The 12,429-nt window shown below is 43.6% G+C and overlaps 1 protein-coding gene across 7 annotated transcripts in view; it reads right to left on the reverse strand.

Annotated features, from left to right (window-relative positions):
- Positions 1 to 12,429, reverse strand: part of DTNA (dystrobrevin alpha) — a 236,085-nt gene that overhangs the window by 112,347 nt on the left and 111,309 nt on the right. For all 7 annotated transcript variants that reach the window (XM_083187440.1, XM_083187439.1, XM_083187438.1 and 4 more), the window contains exon 2: positions 3,641 to 3,708. In XM_083187440.1, the coding sequence (XP_083043566.1) occupies positions 3,641 to 3,707 (67 nt within the window). In that variant the 5' untranslated portion in view covers position 3,708. The remainder of the gene's footprint in view (positions 1 to 3,640; positions 3,709 to 12,429) is intronic.

Raw genomic sequence — 12,429 nt, forward strand, 5'->3', positions numbered from 1 at the left:
CACCATCATCATGGGTGAATTCAATATCGCTATTGACAGCCTACTTTCTCCTCATGCCTCTAATCTCCTCTCTCTAACCTCCTCTCTCAGCCTCTCTTTAATCTGTTTTTATTAGGAAAGAAACAAATGAACATATATTTGAACAGTGGACAAAACTAGAACAACGTGATGGTACATGTCAAAAGCATAGGAAATAACACTAGACCATCGAACTATGCTACACATTAATATAACGATGCATAGAAAGTTAAGGCAAAAGAACATTGTGAATTGTCCCCAATGTATAGCAGTGTTGAAGCTACAGTGTCTTACCAGGTACATCCGTGTAAAACTATTTAAGTTCTAGGGATACAAAATGGTATAAGAAAAGAGTAAAGTATAGGAAGACCGGTAGGAGGGGTGGGAAGGGGGGAAATATAAGCAGGGGGGGGGGGGGGTGTGTAAATGTCCAGCGGTTGATCAGTGACTAGGGGGAATTACATATATATCTTAGACAGCAAAGACTCTTTCAATTCCAGCCAGGGTAACCCAGTCGCATTAAATGTGGTAAATTTTCCTGTTGTGAAGGTAATGATATCTTCCATGTCCATGAAATTATCTATTTTTTTTAAGCACATTTTTTGACTGAAGGAGGGCTCGTTGATTTCCATAGGATCAGGATAATTGCCTTAGAGGCGTTGTTGAGGTGTCGTATGGAACGTTTGTATGATGTTTGTATGTTAGCAGGATCGTTTGACTTATTCAGTAACCAAAAGCCTGGGTCTTTAGGAATTGATCCTTTCAGTATATGTTCGGAGATTTCTAAAGATTTCCTTCCAAAATGGTAGAATCGTCGGGCATTGCCACCATATGTGCAGAATGGTGCCTGGTGTTAATTTGCACCTCCAGCAAAGGTCAGAGAGATTGGGGTACATTTTGTGTAGCAATGTGGGGATTCTGTAAGATCTTGTAAAGGTTTTCTAAAGTGGAACTAAAATATATTTTAACATGTTATGTGTATTTGATTATTACAAATTATTAAAACTTTGAGGAAGGGTGAGGGTTAATTATTTGCTCAAGGGTTTCCTCCAAGTGCGCCAGTTCCTCCACATACTGGTAGGATTATTTATTATTTATTTACAGTTTCTGCTATAGTGCAGCATATTTCGTTGCAGTTTACAATTGGAAACAACAGTGATTAAACAAACTGGGTAGATAAAAACCGACATGGAGGTAGGAGGGCCCTGCTCGCAAGCTTACAATCTATAGGGATAATAGGAGGGATGCATAAGGATAGAATTCCATAGCACGGCAGTGCCATCAGATTACAAGACAGTCCTGATTGGATGCAAATAGATATAAATTCTACTGGTGGTTGTGTGGGGGTTCCTGAATATGATAGGCTTGCCTGAAGAGGTGAGTTTTAAGGGAACGCTTGAAAGTTTGGGAGCTAGAGGAGAGTCTTAATGTGCACGGGAAGGCATTCCATAGGGTGGGTGCTGCCCGACAAAAATCCTGCAAGTGTAAGTGGGAGCAATCAATGGTCTGTCTTTTCCAGATGAAAATCGGCAGACGTTTCTCCAATGATGTAAAAACAGAGACAAGGCAGAATTGGTCAGTATTTATTTGATAATAAATAACCAAAGGGGGGTATCACCCCCTACAACTGACCTTTCTGCCATGCCCTATAGGCATATAAAGTTATCTTTAACAGGATACATCCAGCCTTTCTTTCCAATTGAATCAGAGCTCACCTTATGTCTGTGCCCTATGGTCCTTGAAAGGTTTCTTTCACACCAATCGGTCAGAGGCTATCCCAATCATTTGTGATCCAAGATGGTTGAAAAAGCACTTTTATTCAGGTCACAAAAATTCCAAATGACAATAAAAACTTGATAAAAATCTTTAAAATACGTCCTACCCATAGGCGTGCGCACATTAAGTGGTAAGGGTGCACAGGCACCCCCTAATGCTTTGCCCCCACCCCCACACTTTTTGCTGCTAGTAATACCAGCAATACCTTTTACCAATGACTTTTGCTTTTTAGACCTGTATTCCATTAAAATAAGCGCCTATCAATCAATTATGTGTGTTTTGCATTATTAATTGTATTACACCATTGTTATATCACTACATATCTGTGTCATCCAGATATGATTTTGACTTTATTTGCATGTACTGTTACACTGAGTAATTAGAAGATTAAAACTGAAATAGGCAGGATATAATGGTGTGGCTGAGAGACGTTTTATATTGTAGTGAGTGCACACCTGATTGGCGGTGTTAGACAGACACAATGGCGGTGTTAGACATGCCCAAAAGGTGGTGCTAGGCACACCACTTTGACAGTGCACCCCCTAATAAAATGTGCTGCGCACGCCTATGGTCCTACCACCTCTGTAGGGGGTGATACCCCCCTTTGGTTATTTATTATCAAATAGATACTGACCTATTCTGCCTTGTCTCTGTTTTTACATCATTGGAAAAACGTCTGCCGATTTTCATCTGGGAAAGACAGACCATTGTTTGCATACAGAGAGCGCAAGTGTATTCATCACTCTTTGTATTTGGATTGTGTATTCTGGGACCGGTAATCCCTGGTGTCTACAGTGCTGCAGTCCTGTGGCGCGGATTACTTAAACTAATTTTTTGTATTTGGGAGCAAGTAATGAGTCTGGATAAGAGACTCAGATCTTGTGCAGAGCGGCGAGGTCGGTGGGAATATATTTGAGATAAACGAAGAGATATAAGTCGGTGTAGTCAGAGTAATGGCTTTGTATGTAAGTAGAAGTATTTTATATTGAATGCGGTAATATACAGGCAACCAATGGAGGGACTGGCAGACCGGATCAGCAGACGATGAGCACCTAGATAGGAAGATCAGCCCCGCAGCTGCATTCAAAACGGATTGTAGCGGTGAAAGTCTTTTCTTAGGAAGACCGGTAAGGAGGCTATTGCAATAGTCAATGCGTGATATAATGAGTGCATGGATTCGAGTTTTTTGCAGTGTCTTGTGTAAGGTACGGACGAATTATTAGGATCAATGGTTCTGACAACAAAATGAACCATATTGGGTCAAGCCTAATAGCCTAGCTACAAATTAGCTAGTACAAATTACTTTTCCCAAAAGTACTCGCTCCTCCAGAGGGCAGCCAGCAATCTTCAGTGAATTCAGGCTGAAAGGCTGCGAAGGGTGAGATATTGGGTTCCTTTGCTTGCACTTAAAAACCGATGGAATGGTGTCTCACACCCTTCACATTTAATAGCATTGACCCCTTAGTTTTCATATGGTAAGAAAAATAGCGCACCACCGGGGCAGGGATATAGTCTTAAATGCACTGCAAATATATTAATATAGAGTTTTATTATATCTCTGTTTGTGAGAACCAACTTATTACCAGCAGATGTCTCTCTTGCAATAGCTGCCTATGGTCTAGGAGATGGTGCGGTTATAGAAGCCTAACAAGGCAATGATTTCATGGTTCACAAAACCTTGAGAGCCATTGGTTGCAACACTTGGACTGTGACTTCAATCTCTCTGTACAGTACATATTATATGATATAAATCAATAAGCATCTCAGTAGCCACACTTTCTTTTCTTTCATCTTTGGGAGTGTAATTATTACAAATTGTCAAAATAATAAATGCTTTAACACTTACGCATTTCTGCAAACAACTGCCTTCTGTCGGCCATGGTATTCCCCCTTTTCACACAGTCTTCAATCATTCTGTAAGGAAAAACATCACCATGAGGCAGGGAACAGAGCAGATATTTATTGCATGGTATTAAACTCAAATTGAAATTCATTTTTTTTAGAGAGAGATGTGAAACATTTACATAACAAAAGGTCTCAGTAGAATAGATTTCGAAATTTATTAGGTTATTAAATTGATTTGGAAACTTAATATGTCAAAATACCAGCATACATATTTTATAAGTCATGCAGCTAATTATCATTAATTACGCAATCATTTAAATACTTCTCATTATTTCTTAGCATCAGAATAGGTGAGAATCAATGTCACAGACCAATGCAGAAAACACATAATGCTGGGGTGAGGGAGGCATGTGCAAATCCCAGGGAATATGTCCGTCACACTATTTTCACAGTGTTTTCAGTCAATTATAGTTTACATCAGACCTGGACAAACTGCAGCTCTCCAGCTGTTGCAAAACTACAAGTCACAGCATGCATTGCCACTGTTTTGCTAATAGGAAATACTAAGGGGGGTATTCAATGTGTGTTGTGATCCCGTAGCCATCTCCTGAAGGGGGAGATGGCTGCGGGGCCCTATTCAATGCTGTCTTCCCCTGACAGCATTGAACAGGGGTTCTCGGCAGAACGAGCCCGACATCACAAGCTGTCGGGCTCGTTCTGCCGAGAAAAGATGGAAATAGGCGATCTCCCGGCCGGAGCTCGTCTATTTCCGCCCTCAACTCGCGGCCACGCCCCTTTCTCGCCGCTCGGTAGCCGGGACATTGAATCCTGACCGCCGAGCTCAAGTTGAGCAAAGCGAGAACGGGACAGGGGCACGGCTGTCGAGCTTGATCGACAGCCGTGCCCCTGAAATTGAATACCCCCCTAAAACTGTGCCAAGGCATGCTGGGATGTTTAGTTTTACAACAGCTGGAGGGCCACAGGTTGTCCATGCCTGATCTACTAGATGGAGTTATAGGTCGGGTCGCCATAATAACAACAAATGGCTGTGTCACAATCCCCTGCATTTGCTCATCTAAACTCCCCTGCAGGATCTTTCAACCCACGGGGAAACGATTTTAGGTGGCTCTACTGTTCAATACAGGTTGGCCACTATGTACATAATTTTATTCTTTGAAGTAGTACTAATGTACCATGAATTGATCCAGAAATCTCAAATAAATAGTGTCATTTTATGAACTGGTTTTATACTGTAATCCAAGCCACTATCACTACAAAAGTAGCTTATATAACTTTAACCTAGAAAGTAATCCTAAAATGTATTATAAAGAAATGCCACAACTGAAATAACACTAATTCTCCTAGGCCGTCCATCACAAACAGTTGACTTTCACCTCAAAAGGAAGGATTCCTTTAATAGCCATGAATAATGCTCCTCTCATCCTCACTGTGCAGGAAACAAGGGGAAATGCTTAATTCATGGAAATCAAAAATACTTTCATGAATTATTTACACCTTTTTCAAGTCAATGTGATTTCTACACACAGCGAGATATGTGCTATGCACATAGAAGTCATTTTTATGAAGCAGTACGGACGGTGTAATGGTTAGCATTACTGCCTCACAGCAATGAGGTCATGGGTTCGGTTCCCACCATGGCCATAACTGTGCGGAGTTTGTATATTCTCCCCGTACTTGCGTGGGTTTCCTCCAGATACTCCGGTTTCCTCCCACACTCCAAAAATATACTGGTAGGTTAATTGGCTGCTAACAGAATTAACCCTAGATTGAATGTGTGTGTGTGTACATGTGTCAGGGTATATAGATTGTAATAGTGTTCATTCTAGCACCCGCTACCTTTGAAAACCCATGCAGTTCTTCTTCCCTGCCTGGGGTGTTGCTGTCTGCTGGAGTGCTTCTAGCACAATGTGGTCTGTATCTCAGCACTGATATGCAAACCAGAGCTGTGCTAGAAACACCACAGCAGACAGCGACACCACAGGGAACAGGAACTGGATGGGTTTTCAAAGATAGCGGGTGCTAGAAGGAACACTATGTACTAGGGCAGGGCCTGTTGTGAATGTTCTCTGTAAAGCGCTGCAGAATATGTGTGTGCTATAAATGACTAGGGTCCTCCTGCCTCACATACTCACCCTACCTCTTTACCTCACCTGTCCTCCTGTCCTGTTCTTCCCTTCATCTTCAGTCTCCTCGACAATTTTCACACCTACTTCTGAACTGATGCTGATTCTATTTCTACCAGCTATACCCCTATTTATACTGTATTTTTCAACACAAACTGTACGTTACCTTGTCATTTGTTTTTTATTTGCTATGTACGGCGCTGCGGACACTTTGCGGCGCCTTATAAATAAACATACTACTACTACTACTACTACTACTACTACTACTACTACTATAAGAAACTGTTAATAAATAAATAAATAATAAAGCAAAATCTGTGTGCATGCCTTTCTTACTTTATGTGAGCCTGCTTGTCCGCCGAGTGGAGTACAAGGTGTTCTCACCAATACTAACCTTCGGCAAAAAACACAGTATAACATTCTGATCCTAACTTTGAGGTCTGGCAAATAAACCAGGTATAGACACACCACTTATTTTATTTTTTCCAAAAATGCAGTTTCTAATTTGCCTGCCATGATGGAACCCACTTCCACCGCGCTCAGAAGTGGCATACCTCCTGTGCTTCTCGCATATCAAGCTAAAGATGACATGAGGACTGTCACAAATCAGAATGAATGGGATGTATAAAGACGAGGAGGGGTAAAAATGAATAACACTAATTTGATTCAACATTTCCACATTTCTCCTTTTCGCTGGTTTATTCCATTAACGTATAGACTCCAATTAAAGTTGTCCTTCCAGAAAATGTAAGATCTTGCCTGCCACAACCCTTCCTGCTGTCCAGAGCTGCCAAATGGGGTCATAGGTCATATTACCCTGGACTCCTTGGTTCATGTGGCTGTGACATGTTTTTTCACCCCCTCCCCATTTGGCCACAACTTAAAAAGAATACAATGGGATGGTAATACAATGGTATATTTCTTTCTTTTATAGATTTCTTTTTACATAAGGTTGGGAACAGATATCTACCTGCTGCTCAAAGCTCCTCATAAAATAGAGCAAGAACATCTAAGCGGAACAGTATAGACACCTCCATCATAAAGACAAAGAAAGATATACAGCAACCAACTAATGGATGCCGCACGTCTGCTAGCAAGAGAAGTACACGAATGTTCCTGACTGATGAGCACGGTCCTGCTGCAGTGTGAGTACTATGTATGCAGGTATAGATATACTGTAGGAACGGATTATCAACTGTAGTTCATATGAGAGATTCCTATTTTACTGTAGAGAAAGATTTTTTCAATCTAATTATTGTTTGTATTGGTTAATAAATTTAAATACCAAATAAACATATGCAGATTATAGATAGAATATATATTTCATACAACTTTACTACTTGAATGTCAGCAGAAGTACTGCGTGTTTGATTGTTTAGTAATACCCCTTTTACACCAAACTTTGTGTAAATAACCAGGGACCTGTTTACATCAATGGGGGAGCTCATGTCTCCCAACGGCAACTTCCTGCGGTCAGTAAAGGTGAGTACACACGGGTGCAATTTCATGTAAAATCGCTGGGAATAGGGTCACTGAGCGACCATATTGCCAGTGATAAATCGCCAGCTGCGCGCTCCCGTGTGCACTGCCTAATGGTCGCTGGTCGCAGGAGGTCAGCGCCGGGGAGATCAGCGCTGATCTCCCCAGCCCCGTGCCGCTGCTCCCTCCCTCCTCCCATCAAAGTGACAGCAGCAGCGTCTGCTGCTGCTGCGCTCCCCCTCCGCCCCGTAGCAGTGTCTCCTTTTCATCGCTGATGAAAAAGAGACACTGAGCAATATGATTGCTGGGGATATATTGCTAGCAATATATCCCCAGCAACCATATTACCCCGTGTGTACACAGCATTAGGAGGTTGGGAGAGTTGGCATACAGGCTCCGCTGTTGTTGGATGTACTATGCTGTACCCGCCTCCGTTGAAATCACCCGGCAGGGATTATGCCGGGTGGGAATGGCAGTGTAAAGGGGTCAAAGGCCGAGTCACACCCGGTTGGAGCCGGGTCCAAAAGCCCAGGTGCGACCCAGCTTTTTAGGGGTATAACAGGTTGGCCTAGTGCCTTATAAGAGGTTTATTTGGATTTATGATGTTCTATTTAATACAGTCAAGCATATATGATTCTATGACCTGCTGTACAATCAGTAATAGGATCTGATATAGAGATGATACAGCACCTTGTGGGGATGATCTAACAAAACTTCAGAACATTGCTCCTGTTTGGGTCACACAGGTAAAACCCTTGTTTGTCATCTCTTCTGACATTCAGAGGAAATCGCATTAAACAGCACAATGAAAGTCACCATTCTCCTATTAGAAGTGTGACATTTAACCGTTACTATCAGAAGTTCTGCAACAGATACAAACCTACCATGCTGTCTCTCTGATGCTAACAATTCCCAAGTCATGTAGCGGATGGCTAATAGCAATTTAGGATGTTAATAGTTTTTTTTCTCCTTGTATTATGACTGCAAAATATTTACAAAATGCAGCAATCAGTAAGTATTCCACAATGCAAGGGACTGCCTGGGGCATAGTAATTAATGAACATATTCTGATAACCATCATGATATTAAGGCAGGATGAGTCATCATTTATGTGCTCATTTTACCGCCAGCTGAATAATATTGGCAATGCTGTGGGATACGTAGCCGGGCAGGGTGGCAGGCGGGTGGCTTTGTTTATGATACAGATAAACGAACACATAATAGCTATTACCAGTGCATTCAACTTGGAGTGAGAGCGAACATCAAAAAGAAATCCAAAGTTTTATACTTGTAACAGTGGCTACACCTAGCAGCCCTGTGTGCACCTTCTGATACAGGCAACACAATTACCCCTGGCGCAGTGCTGACCAAACACAATAGGATAGAAATCTGTAAATAACCCAAGAGGAATATTTGCAGCAATTTACTTTGAATCATGTACAAAGGGTGCAACTAAAGCCAATGGAAAAGCTGTGGCTGATATGCATCATAGTACTTTGTGTACAGATTGAGAATCATTCACACACACACACACACACACACAGTATATATACAAGTGTCACATAACAAATTTATCAGTGTAGTTGTATTAAGTGGTTCTCTAAAAGGATGTACAAATGTTGCATATCAAATTAATCATTGCAGTCCCGTTGTCGCATCAGATTGTTTAATTAGTGTGATTTATGGGGGCTACACACATAGCGCTGCTCAGCACACACACACACAGCGTGTGCGTGTGCTCCGGTGACAGAACACTGGCGATGACGATATCTATGGTCCCTCCTCATTCTTATTTTACCGGCGATAGCGCTGCGGGGACCGTGCACCGCTATCGCTAGCCCCTACACACACAGCAATGTAGGGTCATTTTCTAAGCGATCTGGTCAGATCGCTTAGAAAATGGCTTACAGTCGCTGTGTGTACAGGCCCTATAAGACACTCATTTGAGCTAAAAAGATGCTTGGTGCAAGCAGTTACATGGGACTTAGTCAAGAAGGCATGGGGTATGTCAAGAAGAGATGTTTGGTGCAACTGCAGCAATAGTGTATGAGGACATAAATGTAAGTATGTACCTCAAGCGGTGCAAATATATAAAAATTTATTTTATTAAACGCAGGTTAAATAGTGGCTGCTTTTGCATATAGGCCACAGATAATGGGTTGTTGTTTTAGGACATGTTCCTTGCAAGGGGACGTGATAGCGTCACCATAGCTGTGCCCCTCCCCCCCTCTCAGTTTACAATGTCCATTACTGGCAGGTAGGAGCTGATTGACTGGCTGTTTATCACTCTGGATTTTATCACTTTTGAAGCTTAGAGAATCTGGACCAGTGTCTGAGCACTCGCTCAGACGCTGCCCGGCTTCTCCCATCCTCGGCTATGCGGTTTTGCGCAGCGTGACCTAGGTCATGCTGCGCCATCCACACAGTCTCTCAGCCCGCCCCCACCCATGTAGCTAGCCCTGATCCCAGGGTACCGCCTGCTCGGCTGCGCGCTGCACCCCCACCAGGCACCATGCTGCAACTCGCCAGGCTCCCTGCTGCATCCACCCGGCTATGCAGGTAATTATGTGGAGCGGCTGCTTTTTTTTTTATTAGGGAAGCCAATTCCGGGTTAAAAAAGTGCTGATCCCAGGGCACCGTCCGCTCGGCTAAGTGCTGTACCCCGCCAGGCTCCATGCTGCAACCCCACCAGGCTCCCTGCCGCACCCACCCGGCTATGCAGGTAATTATGTGGGGCGGCTGACTATTTTTTATTAGGGAAGCCAATTCCGGGATTGAAAAAGTGCTGATCCCAGGGCACCGCCCGCTCGGCTAAGCTCTGCACCCCTGCCAGGCTCCGTTCTGCAGCCCCACCAGGCTCCCTGCCCCACCCACACAGCTATGCAGTTAATTATGTGGGGCGGCTGACTTTTTTTAATTAGGGAAGCCAATTCCGGGATTGAAAAAGTGCCCCGGGATTGGCATTCCTAACTGCAAGTGCAGAGATTTTGTTGATTTAGCCTCAAAATTGAAAACCGCAACCTAACCAAGCAGAAAAGAATATAGTGTGGCAGTATGAAGGTAAATGGCAGTAGTGAGCTATGGATTCTGTGTGGGACTGGTAGGATGTGCCCACACAGGGACAATAAGGCAGGTGTGACCACACATAAGGGCTGTTACTTCAGAGTGCAGGCAGACGAGGTATGGGATTGGGCAATCAGTGAGGCTGCTGTCAAGTATAGATAGCATGGTAGTGGCTCTGCAGCACAGTCAGAGCGGCCGGGGAGCAGCCACAACTGCCAGCGTTTCTCCTGCCTCCGGCAGATCACTGTGTGGTGACACTGCTCCCGTTAGCCACCGCCAGCCCCCCTACCCCGTGAAACATGGACGAGAGCTGTGCACCCGGCTGTCACTGTGCATAAGAGCGACTCTGCAGCACAGTCAGAGCAGCCGGGGTTCAGCCAGTCACAGTCACCAACGTTCCTCCTGTGTCCAGCTCAGATGCGACACTGCCCCCCAGTGCAACTTAGATGGGGAGCTGAGCAGGGGAGGATGGGTGAGTGCAAGCCTGAGTGTGAATCCAGGCCCTGCCTTTCCCTCCCTTCTGTGATTATCGACACCCCCCTTCCAGCGAATCAAAACCCATGAGGTGGGGGGAGCCTTGCCACCGCCAGCAGGTGTCGCCCATAGGCTGGTGCCTCACGGGCCTAGTGGGAAATCCAGCCCTGTTTTTCAGTGAATCAAGGTAACATTCAATGGATTGCACTACATTGCTTCCCACCTCGCTCTGCAGATTCCATTCTAAAAGTAAATATTTTCAGCAAAGGATTTCTAGATTACACATGTGCGGAGGCAAACATTAGGAGGTCCTACCAGCATGTGAGGAGCTACAAGTGGCCCATGGACAAGTATTCGAGCACAGGTGGGATGTAGAGTTATTCTATGGCAAGTGAGGATCTGAGCACTTGTGCCAAAATCATTTTGAGGCAGCCACTTTCTTTACTTCTTAATTATTTAAATTATTGGCATTGTGGGCATGTTTGAAAGATGAATGCAGCACTTGTAGTTTGTCCATCACTTCTATAAATAGATGTTTTATTACTGAATAAAACTGAACATGCCTGCAGTGTAGGATTATCATAAGCTCCACAAATAGTAAGGCCTGTTTTCCAGTGCTTTACTCTAAGCCAGTGGTTCCCAACCCTGGTCAATTACCCCCCTACAGTGCACATTTTTCAGGTCACCCGGCACTCATTCTTCAGACACATTTTAAAAGATCCTCAGGGGGAGCTAATTATTTCACTTGTGAATCTGTGCGGAGACCTCGAAAATGTGCACTGTTGGGGATTAGGAATAGCTGCTTGAAGCAAATGTCCAGTGAAACGCTTTTCGGTTTCACAAATCTATCACATCTAAGGGCAGTATTCAATGACCCTAATTGCGATGTGCAGCGAATCCTGTTTAGGATTCGCTGCACATTCGCCGTGTTCCTCATTGAATACTGCCCTAAGAATCAATAGTGCTAAGGTGTGTACACACTGTGCGATTTGGTCGCTAAACGATTTTGTCTTCATATAGCTCAGCGCCCACATCGCAATGTACTGATTGTCATCAGCAACTAGCTATTATGTCTGAAAATCACTAGCAATTCTGTCATGTGTTTTTTTTAAACCTCTATTCCGGTCCGGGGGAGGTGCTGATCATTTTGAGTAGAAATTGCTGGTCCACAGTGCATTGTGCACCAGTGACCAGCAATTTCTAGTCTAATCTCAGGAACATGCTCCAGTAACCAGTACAGGGCTGGTGTGGAAGCGCACTCCTAGCGATTTATCGCCCTTCTAACACTAAAAACAAGGGGTAAATGGTCGCTAAGCGACCATCTAGCCAGCAATACTGTCTAATATAGCCCCATGTGTACAGGGCTTTAGTATGCTCAGCATACTGCCAGTATAAAAGCAATGTCCCTCACTGAACAAAGCTGATAAAGGCAGACATGAGAAAGACATGGAATAAAAGTAGACTGCGGTCATTAAATACATGAATTAAAAGTGAAAAAAAAAAGCTAGATAAACAGGGATTTTACAGTAGAACCAGGCTTTTAAGGGGGGGAAAAAACAGGTCTACTATTTTAAAATCAACGCTTGTAATACATGATGACAATGCCCTCCAAGATGTAGCATCAGGAAAG

The sequence above is a fragment of the Crinia signifera genome, chromosome 5, assembly GCF_055691185.1.
Source record: "Crinia signifera chromosome 5, ASM5569118v1, whole genome shotgun sequence".
NCBI classification, from domain to species: domain Eukaryota; kingdom Metazoa; phylum Chordata; class Amphibia; order Anura; family Myobatrachidae; genus Crinia; species Crinia signifera.